Source organism: Lithobates pipiens, unplaced genomic scaffold (assembly GCF_037356315.1).
Source record: "Lithobates pipiens isolate NorthernLeopardFrog02 unplaced genomic scaffold, aLitPip1_a1.2 Scaffold_8, whole genome shotgun sequence".
Taxonomy (NCBI): domain Eukaryota; kingdom Metazoa; phylum Chordata; class Amphibia; order Anura; family Ranidae; genus Lithobates; species Lithobates pipiens.
Window position 1 is genome coordinate 329,704,775 of NW_027507903.1, and position 16,730 is coordinate 329,721,504.

At 48.2% G+C, this 16,730-nt stretch overlaps 1 protein-coding gene across 1 annotated transcript in view; it reads right to left on the reverse strand.

Annotated features, from left to right (window-relative positions):
* RBM27 (RNA binding motif protein 27) overlaps positions 1–1,467 on the reverse strand; it is a 179,563-nt gene extending 178,096 nt beyond the window's left edge. The window contains exon 1 of the mRNA XM_077473000.1: positions 1,135–1,467. Within this exon, the coding sequence (XP_077329126.1) occupies positions 1,135–1,193 (59 nt within the window). The 5' untranslated portion in view covers positions 1,194–1,467. The remainder of the gene's footprint in view (positions 1–1,134) is intronic.
* Positions 1,468–16,730: the final 15,263 nt, after the last annotated feature.

Sequence of the window (16,730 nt, forward strand, 5' to 3'; positions counted from 1 at the left end):
GCGGGTGCTATTTTTTAGCACTATAGCGCCTGCAAAGCGCCTCAGTGTGACAGTAGCCTAAGCGTATGACAATGGAAATCGTACCTGACCCGTGCTCACAATTGTACCAGACCCTGTTGGTGCTGTGGCTGGCCTGCATATATGTGAACTGGTGTTTCACCAGATTAGGCGACTCACTTGTAAGGAAAGGGACGTTTTGTTGCCACCATCTTGGTACACCCCACACACGTCCATAATAAGGATAATGAAAAGGCGGCAAGTGGACATCTTGTTAGACCCACCGGTGTTTTGCATTTCAGTTATTTTTAACAGTAAACGGAGCTTATATATTGAAATACAGTAGTTAGAAATCCGGCAGACGGTTTACTGTTGAATTTTAAAAGCAGCGGCGAGCCTGCTGATCTCACCAGTTTGCTAATCTGACAGAACAGCTCTGCTTTTACAATTCAACATGTAAACAGCCCTGTGGATTTCTAAATACTGCAATTCACCTGACAAGCTCCATTTACTTTTAAAAATAAGTGTGAAATGCATGACTCCGGAGGGTGTAACAAGATGCCCTCTTGCCGCCTTCTCAGTGTATCCTTACTGTGGAGGTGTGTGGGGTGTAGCAAAATGGCGGTGACAGAACATCACTTCCATTACAAAATCTGACGGGTCGCCAAACAATGAAACACCGGCTCCATTGAAAATGCTACCGGTTCACATGTTGTTCAAAACGCATCCAGTTCTCATGTATGTGATCTGGCTTTAAAAGGCAGCAGTTACAGTCTGCCGACTTGAAGGTATTGGCTTTAGTATCAGAGCATTTGTACGGGTTTAAGCACTCGTACAAATGCTTGGTATCGGCACCAATACCACTATCGGTGGGACACTAATCAGTGGCCATGCGTTCTTAGCAGCAGAGGAGAACGGCGACAGCATGGAGGAGAGTATAAAAGTTAATTATATTTAACAAACCCAAACTTTGCCTTTAATGTCTAAATGACAAGAGTAGTGATTGGAAGAGCTGAGAAGAGCAGACATCTGTGTATAGAGAAGAGGGGCCCTTCCAGCAATGGAGGGAAGCAGGCTCACCTGTCACCTGTGTACAGCCCTCCTCCTCCCCGGACTTGTTGCCCTCACACTACTCACATGGGCTCCAGTAACTTGGCCAGCCACGTCCTGAAGGCCTCCACATTCTCTATCAGCATGACGGCGGATGAAGCAGGCCTGGGGGGGCGTGTGGGAACCGCTATCGTACCAACAACGCGATACCAGCGCTCATCCTCCTGTCCCCGGCCTCTCTCTCCTTCTCCGGCACTCTACTCCCTGTACTCCGAGAGGATAGACCCGCTTCCAGGCTGACCTCTTACCGCCAATACCCGGCACGTCCCGAAGCCAAATCCCCGGCTCTGCTTTACTCGGGCCCACTACAACTTAGCTAGGCAGTAGGGCCTACGATGGGAGCGGAAGACGGACAGTTTAGAGCAGCCAATCACGGGTCACAATGTGATGTCTAGCGACCAATAGGAGCATACCGGGGCGGGACTAGTCAGGACGGTCAATAGTGGGAGGAGTAATGCTGAAGAGTAGTGTGGTACCACATGGTGTGTGTAGTGTGTGTGTAGGGCAGGCTCACGGCTCTGATATGTGTGTACATATTGTAGTGTCAGTGCTCTGGAGTGTGTGTATATTGTGGTGTGTAGTGTCAGTATTCTGGTGTGTGTGTAATGTCAGTGCTCTGGTGTGTATTGTGATATGTATTGTCAGTACCCCAGTGTGTGTTGTGTAGTGTCAGTGCTCTGGCGTGTGTATATTGTGGTGTGTAGTGTCAGTGCTCTGGTCTGTGTGTATATATAGTGGTGTGTAGGGTCAGTACCCCAGTGTGTGTGTGTGTGTGTTTTGTGATATATGCGGTCAGTACCCCAGTGGGTGTGTGTGTGTTTTGTGATACCCTGTTGGTACCGGTACCGGTGTGTGTTTTGGTGCGTAGGGTACCATAGTACCCCAATATGTGTATTGTGGTGCATAGTCATTTCTCAAGTGTGTTTTCATTGTAGTATGTAGGGTCAATACCCCTGGTGTGTGCATAATGCTGTGTAGGGTCCGTACTTCAGTGTGGTGTGTAGGGTTGGTGTCCCAGTGAGTTTGAGTATTGTGGTAAGTCAGTACCCCATTGTGTGTTGTGGTGCATAGTCATTGCTGTGGAAAGGTCAATACTCCTGTCTGTGTGTGTTGTGTAATGTCAGTGCTTTGGTGTGTGTATTGTGCTGTGTATGGTCACTACCCCAGTGCTGTGTAGGGTCAATACTCCAGTGTGTTTGTTAGGAAAGAGCTCGATGTTTGGGGCAAACATAAGTTCGACTTGAATATCTGTGTTCACCGTTCGCAGAACAGCAACCATTATGGGGCGTTCGTGGGAAATAGAGTGCTGCGGAACGCCCCATAATGCACTGCAAGATCGCAGTGCATTGCTGTATGATGACTGTCCAAAGTATGCACCTGACCTGCATGCTTTGGCCAATCACAGCATGCTCTGCTGAGAGCACCAACAGTGCCTTTTGCCAGTCATGGCTCAGGGGGATTAAGTCCACACCCCACACTATCTAAGGCCACATACATAGCGGCCTTGTGTAGTATTGTTGGCGTGGACAGAGAGCTTGAGTTTGATTAAGCAGGCAGGTTATTCAGTTAGTGGCAGTGTATACAGTTTCTACTACATGTCTGGTGTATACAGTGCAGCCATTGTACAGTTTCTAATCACAGTGCAGGCGGTGTACAAAGTATCAAATACAGTGTGTACAGTTTCTACTACTTTTCTGGCGGTGTACACAGTATCTAATACACAGTATCTAATACAGTGTATACATTTCAGGCGGTGTACACAGTATCTAATACAGTGAGCACGATCGTTTAGAACACAGTGACGTACAACGCGTACGACGGGACTAGAAAAAGGAAGTTCAGTAGCCAATAGCTTTCATCTCAAATTCCGATGGAGCATACACACGGTCGCATTTTCCGAAGAAAAGCTCTCATCGGTCTTTTTCTGGCCGGAATTCCGATCGTGTGTATGCGGCATTAGAGGGATTTTTATTTGCAAAAATAGTTAACGAACACAGTCTCTCAACATAGGGTTAGAGGGTTTAGGTAGGAAAGTCCAGGTACTCTTAGTACCATAGCCATTCACAACTGGATCCTCACCCGTATCGGATAGTCCTTCTCTCACCAGGCCTAGCAGCCTACAGGATGTTTCAATCAGATACAGTCTCTGCCACAGACTTGTTGTAGAACACTTGAAGAGAACTGAAAGATGTGGACAACTCAGAGAACCCTCGTATGGTACCAGTGTCTTGCAGACGGTCCAGTGATACCACACGAGACTAGATTCACTTGGGGTCTTTCAACTTGTCCAGGCTGTTGCTGAGAAGCCATCCTTTGCGTGGCCTTCTCCCGAAGAGTCCTCCCCTGGATACCTTCACAGTTGCTGGGTAAGGATGAGCTTGGTGTTTGAGTCGAATGCATGTCCCGACTCGAACACCGGCTGTTCGCCCGTTCGGCGAAGCCAGAACTCTGTGGGCCATTCATGCTATATTCGTGTGGCACTCGTGGCCCACAATGCACTGCGCCATCGCAGTGCATTGCTGGCTCATGATTGGCCAAGCATGCGCTGTGACCCCGCATGCTTGGCCAATCACAGCGACTGCAGCGAGGAGAGCCATAATTGGCCATAGGCAGGATGCCTGTGGCCAATTATAGCTCAGGGGGTTTAGTACACGCCCCACACTATATAAGGCCACCAGCGGGGCGGCCTTGTGTAGTGTGTTGTGGCGTTTAGGGAGAGAGCAGGATAGGCAGGGACAGTGTGTTATTTTCTTGTGAACCTAGCGCTGTTAAAGTGGGTGTTGTGTGCCTCCAGCACAGTATACATCTGAAGCTACTCTTTATTACTGGTGTTCTGTAATATAGGCATCTGCAGCAGTTAAATTGGGTGTTGTGTGCCCCCAGCACAGTATACACCTGAAGATACCCCTTATTTCTGGTGTTCTGTAATGCAGGCATCTGCAGAAGTTAAATTGGGTGTTGTGTGCCTCCAGCACAGTATACACCTGAAGCTACCCCTTATTGCTGGTGTTGTTCTGTTTCTGTAACACAGGCAGGCAGCTGCAGTAATTACAGTCGGTGTACTGTGTCATCTGCTCAGTGTGCACCTAAAGCTACCCAATTGCTGGTTTTCCCATCTCCCTGCAGGCTATTACTATGTCTGGAAGGCCAACAAGGAGAGGCAGACAGTCACAAGCCAATAAAAGAGGGCAAACAGGCTCTGTGTCTAGAGACAACAGTGCTAGTCGTGGACGCGGTGCATCACCATCGGCAGGTGGCCATGGGACACGCTTGTCCTTATTTTCGGCAGCTGGACGTGTTGAGCCGCATCGTGCCGAAGACTTGGTAGAGTGGATGACCAAGCCCTCCTCATCCTCTCTCACCCAGGCTCAGGGTACTAGCAAAGCAGCTGCCAACGCGTCCTCTTCCCTCGTCTCAATGTCATCAGTCACTCCTTCCCTAGACCCACCATGTCCTCCTGAGGAGTCCCCCGAACTGTTTGAGCACAGTGTTGGGTACATGCTCCAGGAGGATGCCCAGCATTTTGCTGTTCTGAGTATATAGGGCCTTGGGGCCCCACACCTTTTCCTTTTTTTTTTATTTGGGTATGGGGTTCCCCTTAATATCCGTACAAGACCCAAAGGGGCTGGTAATTGGTGGGGGGGCTACCCATGCCATTTTTTTCTCAATGATTTGCATCCGAATTGCCGGAACCAGATATTACATTAAAACCGCAAGCAGTTTTAAATTACTTTTTTTCCGTTAAATGTCATTTTGTGCAGGGACTGTTCTAAACACAGGAAACACATGCCTCTTCACAGGCATACTATAGACACACCACAGGCACAATATTGAAATTGTCAATAAAATCAGTGCTCCCGAAAAAACAGCCATTTAAAAAAAAAAAATTGTCATTGACCCATGTAGCCTGGGGCAGGAGTCGGGCCCCAAAACCTTTTTCCCAAGTGTTCTTCCAGGACAGCCCTTGAGAGATGGAGCTCCTCCCATCGACACAGGAAACACATTGCCACAGTTCAAAAGGCGGTCCCTCAGGTCCCTGGTCAGTCATTTGTGTTTCCTCCGTCGGAGGAACATGTTGCCAGGAACCTGGAGGCCCCTCTCAGGGGCTGCCTGAGAACCTGCAAGCCTAAGGGACCGGGTCCTGGTTTATGGCTGCAGTTTGGGTCCATACCTTTTTTCTTTGGCTCGGGTACCGTCCAGCTGAACCGGAGCAGACCCGTTACCCTCCTCCTTCCAGTGCCGAGGTGGCCAGGGGCAGAATGACGCCGGTTTCCCCCAGGAGTGGTGAGTGGAACCTTCCATCTTCCCTCCTCGTTGCAGGGGGTCGGAGACGCCGAGCGTTCACTTCCGGCGGAACCGCGTCATCACTGCGTGCCGAGACTTGCGGTTCCGGGTCTCTAGGGTACAAGGAGGAGAGGGAGAGCCAGCGCTGTGCCTGTGAAGCCCGACCAGCGTCCAGCTATACCGGATTAGCGGCGGGATTCGGAGCGTCAGAGGGGGACCATGGAGGCTATTCCCCAGGATACTCCGGCGGAGACAGGCACCAGCCAAACCCAGGTAGGCTGCTGGGCATGCTATTACTCTGGTGGAGTGGTGGTGTTTGTAGGCTGGGCCCTGTAGTGCCCCACGGTGGCGGTTTACTCACAGTGAGGTTGTTTGTTAGTGGTGATTCTAAGAGGGACATGGTGCTGACGCTAAGAAATCCTTTGTCTTCTTATTTTCAGGCTAAAGAGATGCCAAGGGAAGACAAGACAGGCCGCAAAAAGTGCCCTAATTGTGGGAATAGGTTGTCCTCTGGCTCTAACAAAGCCCTATGCAAGCAATGCATTGCAAGCTTGCTTAAATCTGAGGCAGATTCCCCTTTAGCAAAGTTTTTGGGCTCCTTTAAAGAGGAAATGGCGTCGACCTTTAAGTCCCTCCGGGAGTTAATCACTGACGTGGGATCAGCTGCAGCTGCCTCCACGAGTAAAACAACTATAATCTCATCCTCACCATGCCTTACAACACCCAGCTCAGGGGAGCCCCGTATGGTCAGGGAGCCTAGCCCCACGTTGATTAGCCCCGAATCCTCTGACACTGACTCGGGTCAGGAAGAGGATCAAGCAGCATCTAAAGCCTCAAAATATAGATTATCTCTCGAGGAAGTAGATGAGCTAATGGGGGCTATCTATGATACGCTGGAAATTGAGGAGGAAGAAACTCAGTTATCCAGACATGATCAAATGTATGAGGCTCTGGGGAAAAAGAAAGCAAGGGTTTTTCCTATACATAAGGTGCTTTCTGACCTTGTCCTTAAGGAGTGGTCTGAACCAGACAAGAAGGTTTTCTTTCCTAAATCCCTTAAGAGAAGGTTCCCTTTTGATGAGAGCCCAGAGGCGGTCTGGAAAAAAAAAACCAAAACTAGACGCCCCTCTGTCCTAAATCTCAAAGCAGGCTGATCTGGCCTTTGAGGATATGGGCCACCTGAAAGATCCCATGGACAGGAGAACAGACATTGTCTTAAAGAGGGCCTGGGATGCCTCTATGGCAGGCTTAAAACCAGCTCTAGCCACTTCCTGTGTAGCTAGAAACCTGGAGTTCTGGTTATCGCAACTACAAGAACACTTAAAGGCAGGCACTCCTAGGGGGGAGCTTTTGAAATCCTTCCCTATGCTTTTTAAGGCCACCAGTTTCATCTCTGACGCCTCCACGGACTCCGTTAAATTTACGGCTAAATCTGCAGCACTTTCAGTGGCAGCAAGGAGGTCAGTATGGATGAAAACCTGGGGGGGAGACACGGCGTCTAAAACCCGCCTGTGCAGCGTCCCTTTTACAGGAGACTTAGTCTTCGGGCCTGAATTAGACTCCGCCTTAGAAAGGACGGCGGACAAAAAGAAAACCTTTCCCGCAAAAAAGAAAAATTTTCAAAGAAAAATTTTTCGTCCCTTTAAGGAACCCTCTAAACCAGAGAAGAGTTCAACCCCCAAAAAACATTGGTCGGGACATAAAGGAAAAGGGGGCATACTGTTTAGCCGCCCCAATCAGGATCCCAAACCCCAGTGACGTCAGGGTTCCTGTGGGAGGAAGATTAAGCAAATTTCTTCCTCAATGGGAAGAGACAACCTCGAACGAGTTTGTCTTAAATATAATAAAAAGGGGTCATGCGCTGGAATTTCACAGCAACCCTCCTTCCAAGTTTCTGGTGACAAAGCTTCCAAGTCACTCAGAAAAGGCCAGGGCCTTACCTTTACTAATAGGGGAAATGGTAGATCAAGAAGTATTGACACCAGTCCCTATTCAGGAACAAGGGGACGGTTTTTACTCGCACATCTTTGTGGTAAGAAAACCGTCAGGGAGATTCAGACTAATTATGAACCTCCGTCCACTGAATCGCTCCATCCGTTACAAGAGATTTCGGATGGAGTCCATTTATTCCATAAAGAATCTCCTGCAGAAAGAGACATTTATGGCAACCCTGGACCTAAGGGATGCTTATCTGCACATTCCAATAAGGGAGGAATGCCAGAAATTCCTTCGGATGGCAGTGCAGATAGACACAAAGGTTTACCACTTTCAGTGCAGAGCACTTCCCTTCGGTCTATCATCCTCTCCGAGAATCTTTACCAAGGTTCTCGGAGAGGCTTTAGTTCCTCTGAGGCTTCAATCAGTCTCAATTATCCCCTACCTAGACGATCTGCTCCTAACAGCCCACTCAGAGAGTCGTCTTTCTCAGGACCTAGAATTGACTCAACTCAGTCTGAGTCGATTAGGGTGGATTGTCAGTCAGGAGAAATCCAAGACAACCCCAACACAGGAGATCCTGTATCTGGGGTACTGGATCAAGTCTGTAGATCAGAAAATTATACTGCCGGAAGAAAAGATTTTGAATCTGTGGCAGAGAATATCTTTTCTTCAATGCAGCCCCAAGTGTACGGTGAGGGAAGTAATGTCGGTCTTAGGTCTTATGACGGCAGCCATTCCAGCCGTACAATGGGCCAGGTTCCATCAAAGAGAACTTCAGGGTTTTCTGTTAGAACAATTAAAAGGCAGAGATCTGGAGGAGGAGGTATCGATCCCCTCAAGGGTAAAACGCTCCCTCTGGTGGTGGAAGGACAGGGAGAACCTAAACAAAGGGGTTCATTGGGTCCTTCCTATCACTTCAACACTAACAACGGATGCGAGCAGTTGGGGCTGGGGAGCCCACATAGGCTCAAGCTGGGTCCAGGACAAGTGGACCCCGGAGGAGAAATGTTTCTCTTCCAATTGGAAAGAACTAACAGCAATCCTGAGAGCTGTTCTAGCTTTCCACCCCGCAATACAGGGTCACCATCTACAAGTCCGTTCAGACAATACGACGGCTGTAGCATACATAAACAAACAAGGAGGAACCAGAAGTCCTCGTTTGATGTTGGTAGCCAGACGCATTCTCCAGTGGGCAGAAGCCAATCTGGAATCCATTTCTGCAGTTCACCTGAAAGGGGAGCTGAACAACAAGGCGGACTTCTTGAGTCGACAGAGGATTTCGAACCAAGAATGGTCCTTACACCCAGAGGCATTCAATCTCATAACAGCTCACTGGGGAGAACCAGAGGTAGACCTTTTTGCGAGCAAGAAAAATGCAAAGGTTCCCAATTTTTTCTCGCTAAACCCAGGAGATCAACCCCTGGCGGTAGATGCCTTGCAAACTCCATGGACTTTCAGTCTGGCGTATGCATTTCCCCCTCTTCATCTCATTCCGAGGGTCCTAGCAAGATTCCTCAAGGAGAAAACCTGTTTGATTCTAGTAGCACCTTTTTGGCCCAGGAGACCGTGGTTCACAACGTTGCTACAATTGACAGATTGTCCGCCTCTAAGACTTCCCTACAGACAGGACCTCCTGTCGCAGGGACCTCTTTACCATCCGCAGGTCGCCACACTGAAGCTGTCAGCGTGGTTACTGAGGAGGAAATCTTAAGGAGTAAGGGCCTGTCAGACGAGGTAATTGCGACCTTACTACAGAGTCGCAAACCAGTCACGAGAGCTATTTACAAAAAAGTCTGGAAAAAATTCAATAGCTGGCTGAATAGCCGGGACATAAATACGGCTAATATTCTACAGTTTTTACAGGAAGGTGTAAACAAGGGTTTAACCCTAAGTACTATTAAGGTACAGATAGCTGCCTTAAGTGTATACCTAGATGAACGCTTACAGGAAAATCCCTTTGTCGCTAGATTCTGTAAGGCAGTCGCTAGACGCAAGCCAGTCAGAATCACAAAAGTCCCATCCTGGGATTTAGCAGTTGTGCTAAAAGCTTTCTTGGGGTCACCCTTTGAGCCTATCTCAGAGGCCTCCCTAAGGCTTATTACCTTTAAGACAGTTCTCCTGGTGGCAATCACTTCAGCCCGTAGGGTCAGTGAAATCCAAGCACTTTCCATCAGGGAACCATTCCTACAGATCCTAGAAGACAGAGTCATTCTAAAGACAGACCCTGGGTTCTTACCAAAGGTAGCATCTAGCTTCCATAGGTCCCAAGATATTGTCCTCCCTTCATTTTGTCAAAATGCAGCAAATGAGAAAGAGGAACGTTTTCATTTATTGGATGTGAGGAGGTGTATTCTAGAATATCTTAAAATAACAAATCCATTCAGAATCTCAGACTCCCTTTTTGTCCTTTTTTCCGGACAGCGTAGGGGACAGAAAGCTTCAAAAGTAACCATAGCTAGATGGATTAGGCTAGCTATAGCAGAGGGGTATAAGGCTTTGAATAGAGATCCTCCTGAGGGTGTTAAAGCTCACTCCACAAGAGCGTTGTCTGCATCCTGGGCAGAAAGAGCTGGTGCCACCCCGGAGCAGGTATGTAAAGCAGCCACATGGTCAAGCTTTTCCACCTTTACAAGGCATTACCGACTGGACTTAATGTCTAGTCAGGATCAGGCCTTTGGGAGGAAAGTCCTCCAGGCCGTGGTCCCCCCCTAATCTGGTAAGTACTTGGGGATCCTCTCAAGGGCTGTCCTGGAAGAACACTTGGGAAAACTGGAGTTAGTACTTACCGGTAACTCCTTTTCCGGTGGTCTTCCAGGACAGCACGATCCCACCCTTTATTTGATTGTAGTGATGTACTAATGTTATTACCTGTTATGGTTTATATGTTTTTCAGTTCCATCCTTCGGTTCTTGGTGAATGACTGACCAGGGACCTGAGGGACCGCCTTTTGAACTGTGGCAATGTGTTTCCTGTGTCGATGGGAGGAGCTCCATCTCTCAAGGGCTGTCCTGGAAGACCACCGGAAAAGGAGTTACCGGTAAGTACTAACTCCAGTTTTTAGGACAATATCTTGCATATTAGCCATTAAAATTAGCACTTTTTATTTCGAACGTTCGAGTCCCATAGACTCCAATGGGGTTCTAAAATTCGTACGAATTTTCGGTCCGTTCGAAAGTTCTGGTGCGAACCAAAGCGGGGGGTTTTCGGCTCATCCCTATTGCTGGGCCTCTCCTCAAACCGAGACGCCACCGGACCACCTCTGAATCCTTCTTTCAGTTTCTCTGCCTCGGGTTAAACAGCCCCGAGACTTGTAGTCGGGTGGATCCGCACCCCAGGCCATGAGAGTCCTGGGGGTCAGGAGGACCAAACAGCCAGAAAGCAATTCTGGACCGGAACCCCCAAAGCACGTGATGTCAGTAACTTAAAGTGGAGGGCCACCCTGAAAAAAAAAAAAAATACATTAAAAATTAGAAAAAAAATGAAAAAATTTTTTTTTTTAACTTGCCTGAAATGCCTGTTGCTAGGCACATCGTCCTAGTCTGCCTCTTCCTCCTCCGCGGAGATCTATCTTCTCTCCTCCGTGCGGCGTCTTCTGGGTAATGGGTCGCGCTGTGTTCTGGGAACTGTGTGTCCCAGAACACAGCGCGCCCCATTCACAAAGCGCTGCGCGACATGCGCAGTAGGAAACAGGCAGTGAAGGCGCAAATGGCGGCGCCGAGGGATGGATCAGCCTCGGGCAGCCGACATCGTGGGCGCCCTGGACAGGTAAGTGTGCTTATTAAAAGTCAGCAGCTACAGTGTTTTCAGCTGCTGACTTTAAATTTTTTATTTTTTTTTTTTAACTGGCCCTCCTCTTTAAGTGCCCTCTCCCAGAATGCACAGCAAGAGTGACACTCCCACTGGGCTGGTTTTGAGAAAGAGAGTAAACCCTTAATGCACCCAACTAGAATGCGTTCTCGACCCTGCCAGAGATGACAGCGCCACCTATGGTCAGGCAGAACACCATGCAGTCCAGCCAGACTGGTACTGAGTAATTAAATCCAAAACCAAATTGCGGTTCCAGGAAAAGCTAAATGACAAAACACATATGGCGTACTCTTCAGGAGCCAGCGTTACATATATATACATATATATATATATATACAGTTGTGCTCATAAGTTTACATAACCTGGCAGAATTTATGATTTCTTGGCCATTTTTCATAGATAATGAATGATAACACAAAAACATTTCTTTCACTCATGGTTAGTGTTTGGCTGAAGCCATTTATTATCAATCAACTGTGTTTACGCTTTTTAAATCGTAATGGCAATAGAAACTACCCAAATGACCCTGAACAAAAGTTTACATACCCTGGCTCCAAACGTCGCTACTTAAAAAATCCCCATAGGCGACGCTTTAAATATTTTTTTACTGGTTACATGTTTTGAGTTGCAGAGGAGGTCTAGGACTAGAATTATTGCTCTCGCTCTAACATTCTCGGCGATACCTCACATGTGTGGCACATGCGAGCACATGGGGACATGGGCGCTTTAATTTTTATTTTATTTTTTTATTGTTCATTTTACTTTATTTATTTTAGTTTGACATTTTTTTTCCCAAAAATATATTTTTGATCACTTTTATTCCTATTACAAGAAATGTAAACATCCCTTGTAATAGGAATATGGGGTGACAGGTCCTCTTTACAGTGAAATCTGGGGGGTCAATATGACCCCACATCTCACCTCTAGGCTGGGAAGCCTGAAATAAAAAATAAAAAAAAGATTCTGGCTTTGATCGTACTGGCGAGTTGGTAGAAGTACCGGAGGGCGGTGAGGGGTGGGGGGCGTCTATGGCTGGGTATTTCAGGGTATCACCGAGTATGGCTGGGTATCTCTGAGTATGGCTGGGTATGGCAATTTATGGCAGGGTATTACAGAGTATTGGCGGGGTATTGGCGGGGTACTACAGAGTAATAGCAGGGTACTGCAGAGTATTGGGGGTACTGCAGAGTAATGGCGGGTACTGCAGAGTATTGGGGGGTACTGCAGAGTAATGGGGGTTACTGCAGAGTAATGGGGGGTACTGCAGAGTAATGGCAGGGTACTGCACTGCAGAGTAATGGCGGGGTACTGCACTGCAGAGTAATGGCGGGGTACTGCAGAGTAATGGCGGGGTACTGCAGAGTAATGGCAGGGTACTGCACTGCAGAGTAATGGCGGGGTACTGCACTGCAGAGTAATGGCGGGGTACTGCAGAGTAATGGCGGGGTACTGCAGAGTAATGAGCTATGAGCGGCCGTTTACCGTGATGCGCCGGGTCCTATGGACCCGGCGGTCACGGATGCTCTCGAGTGCACACACCTCGGGGCACGCGAGAGCAGAATTCTGGGAGGCCGTTAATTAACGGCCTCTCTGAGTTAAACAACCGCCCTGAAGCCGTTAATCGGCAATGGGCAGTTGTTAAGTGGTTAAAGCTAGATCACTAGCTATATAGGTGAGGTGAATATAGTGGTGTATACTGCAGTCAGGGCACAGACAACAACCACTACACAGCAGCAAGATAGGAAATCAGCCAAAAACGATTGGTGTGTACTGTGTTGAAGGTACACAGAACACCCACTGCTTCAGATGCAAAGTAACACACTACAGGAGGCCGCCTTAAAGGCGGCCTTATATAGTGTGGGGCGTGCACTACACAGCCTGAGCTATGATTGGCCACAGGCAGGATGCCTGTGGCCAATCATGGCTCTCCTCGCTGCCGGCGCTGCGATTGGCCAAGCATGCGGGGTCACAGTGCATGCTTGGCCAATCATCGGGCACCAATGCACTGCGCCAACGCAGTGCATTGTGGTCCGCGCGCGCGTCACTCGAATTTTGAGGCGAACGGCCAAAACGTTCGGAATTCGCCGAACGCACGAACAGCCAATGTTCGAGTCGAACGTACGTTCGACTCGAACACGAAGCTCATCCCTACTTCAGATGAAATACAGGACTCTGAAAACATGTGGTGTGGCTGTTTTAATATGCATAATAAAGGAGGCACTTGACGAAAGATGGGCTGCATTGTCGAGTCGTCAGAAGAAAGCCATTACTACGCAAATGCCATAAAGTATCCTGCTTAAAATACACCAAATAGCACAGAGACAAACCTAAAACTTTCTGGCACAAATTCATTTGGAGTGATGAGACCAAAATTGAGCTTTTCTCCTTTAACCTTCCAGGATGGCACGCCTGAGAGATGAGGGTTCCTCCCTAAAGGAAACACAATCACTTGACAGCTTTGTTATGTTATGTATATTTGTTATGTTATGTTAAGTCCCTACCCTTCCCCTTGAACCTCAGGATTGATTGTGTTTCTCCCGAATACAGCAGCATGTTTGTTTTGTTTAAAGGCCGAATGACTGGGGAGGATCTGATGGTCCCCTGTTGAGACAGGTTATAGGGAAGCCAGGGAGGGCTGAACTAACCTATAGGCTTGTCCTTCTCACAGGTCGCCCCCAAGTTTGCACCAGTGCTCTGGCCTCAGGGACTGCGCGCCATCGATGTGCATAAAATACCGCTGCCAGCCGTTCTCTTCTTTTCCGGGAATCATCTAGCAGGAAGTACTAAACTCCCAGCCTCACTCTGGTACATGGTTATATCAGGAGCAGCGTGGAGAGACAGAGCAGGGTCGGCTCGCTGTACTAGCCCCACACCAGTACCAGCAGCCCAGGACCTCATGAAACAGGAGGAAGGGAAGGCAACTACAACTGCGGACAGTTCCAGGTCAGGGCCTGTGAGTACAAAAACCGCCCCTTGGGAAGGGGTGAGAGATCCTGGCTTCTAGGGGTCTGAGAATTCCAGGGACAGCCAGAACAGGCTGTGCTTCACCAATCACCTTGCCCTTGCCCCCCCCCCCCCCCCCGTACAACTCCACAGTTAGGGGGTAGACAGAGTAAATGACATGTATGATTTATCTCCTGTCTTACAGAATCCCCATTAAAAGCTGTCGGCCAGCCACCCCTGGCTTGTTTGGCCTTGGCTTTTCCCCCTTCCCTTTGAAAAAGTTGGGTCCCAGGAGAGGTGTGTGTATGCTGGTGCAGTGTGAGTCACACAGCCTATCTTTGCAGCTCTCCAGATGGGACAAACAACTTGGAAGGCAGTGATTTTGGCTGCTATTCTCCTCCTTCAGTGTGACCCAAGGTAGGAAAAGCAAGCTTTGTGGCAAAACAGGGGAAAGACATCAAAGCAAACTTTGCCTTGGGATCTTAGCAGCAGAATTGCTAATAACAGCCAGGTGGGTTTAGGGTATTGAGATAGGACCCCCTCTCTCATTCCAGGGTGCTATTATCCTTTCCCTTGTGTCTGGGAACAAATAGCCCAGAAGCTTCTGCTAGACCAATGTACACAGCTTCCTTGTAAATCAGAGGCTGTAATTATTGCAAAACTAGCTTACCAGCCTACCACTATAAGCCCTAATATAGTAGCATCAATATGGGTGAAACTAGTGAAGAGGTGTGATCGGTTAGAGACAGTCTCTTACAGGCTGTTCCTGCCACTAAATAGTTAATGAGAAGGATGTGAGGTGGTTTGCAGGAACCTGGAGATTCTATCAATAAGAACAGCTTTCCCCTGGTCAGCAAATGCACACCAGGTAATCTAAATCGTATGCCAGCTGCTATGAATCTAGCAGGTAGCCCCACAATAGTGCACTTAGAGTTTTTTTGTCTGTTAAAGCCTGCCTCCTAATTTTTACCCAAAGGGTGGGGGGGGGGGGGGTCGGGCACCCTTGGGAACATCTCACCCTTGGGAACATCTCAGCAAGTTACAACCTATTATTTTCTCTTTACACTACTGCTATATCTATCAGTGTGCAAGAATTAATCAAGACCTCTTGTGGTTTGGGCTACAGCCCACCTGTGAGCTGTACGAGAAGCATAAATTGCTATCCTGCAACCCTTAATTGATGGGTTCCTGGTGCAAACCTCTGGCTAAAGCTACATAAACTAGCCTGTATCTAGTGTGAAGTCCTACAGGTGTCTGATTCCTCCATTATGTCTCACACCTCAGACTTCCATTATTTGGAACTAGCATGCTCCTTCACTGGTGGGTGAAGGATTAGTACCGGGAGTTCAGGCTATGCCTAGGATAGATTGTTTGTCTGACTGCACATCAGAAATACACACCATGGGAAGTTGTTTTTGTGTCTTTTCTGTTATATAACTATCTTATGGCTCAATAGAAATGCATAATATTGATTATGTGACTTACACTGTTGCTTATCAGAAACGCATAACATTGAATTGTTAGTGACCCTTCTGTTATACAACCGTACACTATTTCTATCAGAAAGGTACAACATGGAATTGTCAGTGATATTTCTGTTTATCTGACTGCACAAAGTTGCTATTCAGAAACGCACAGCATGGAGTTTTTGCTAGTGACATTTCTGTTGGTTATATGACTACAATGTTGCTAATCAGAAAGGTGGAGGAGTCCCCATAATTATTCGATCACAGTGTTGGGTACATGCTACTGGAGGATGCGCAGCGATTTAAAGGCTCCGATGTTGGTTCCCAGGTTGAGGAAGGGAGTAACGTGAGCCTAGAGAGAGGGGTGCCACAGAAGGACAAGAAACTGGCAGCCATGTTCCCCCAGCTGCAGCATACTGGCAAGTTTGCTCCAATGAAGAGGAGGGAGGGGATGATGGGGTCACTGACTGTACTTGGGAGCCTGAGAGAAGTGAGGAGGCACAGCTTCAATGAAGCAGGATGGGGGGCAGTTTAAGGGCAGCCACCCGATTCCATCACAGAGCTCCGTAGGTGCAGGGCACTGCTGACTCCCCGCTGACTTTTAAAAGTTCTTTGGCGTGGGCCTTTTTCGACACATATGCAGCTAAAGTGGATCAAGCGTGGCCAGAACAGCAGCCGCTTGGGCACCACATGCTTGACCAGATATATGACGACCTGCCATGCGGTTCTATACCTCCAGTCCTCTCAACAACCTGCACTGAGAGGAATAAAGGTATAGCAATAGGTGTCCCAAGTGCTTGCAGCCAATCAGCTAGCAGTACACCACCAATTGATTTTAGTAGGCAAATTTCCCTGCCCCAGTTGCTGAACCGTAAAAATAAATTTCGGTCCCAGCCATCCAAATTCTCAGCGTCTAAATGCTAGTTTGGCCAAATTGCTAGCACTGCAACTGCTGCTTTTTCAGCTGGTAGACTCTGCCCCTTTTTGTGAATTTGTGGAATGTGCTGTACCTCAGTGGCAGGTTCCAAAATGTCATTTCTTTTCACGGAAGGCCATTCCGACTCTCTATTGGCATGCGGAAGGCAATGTTTTGGCCTCGTTGGACACAGCGGTCAGCAGTAAGGTTCATATTGACTCATGGTCCAGCAGACATGGGACGGGACATTACCTTTCCTTCATGGCGCA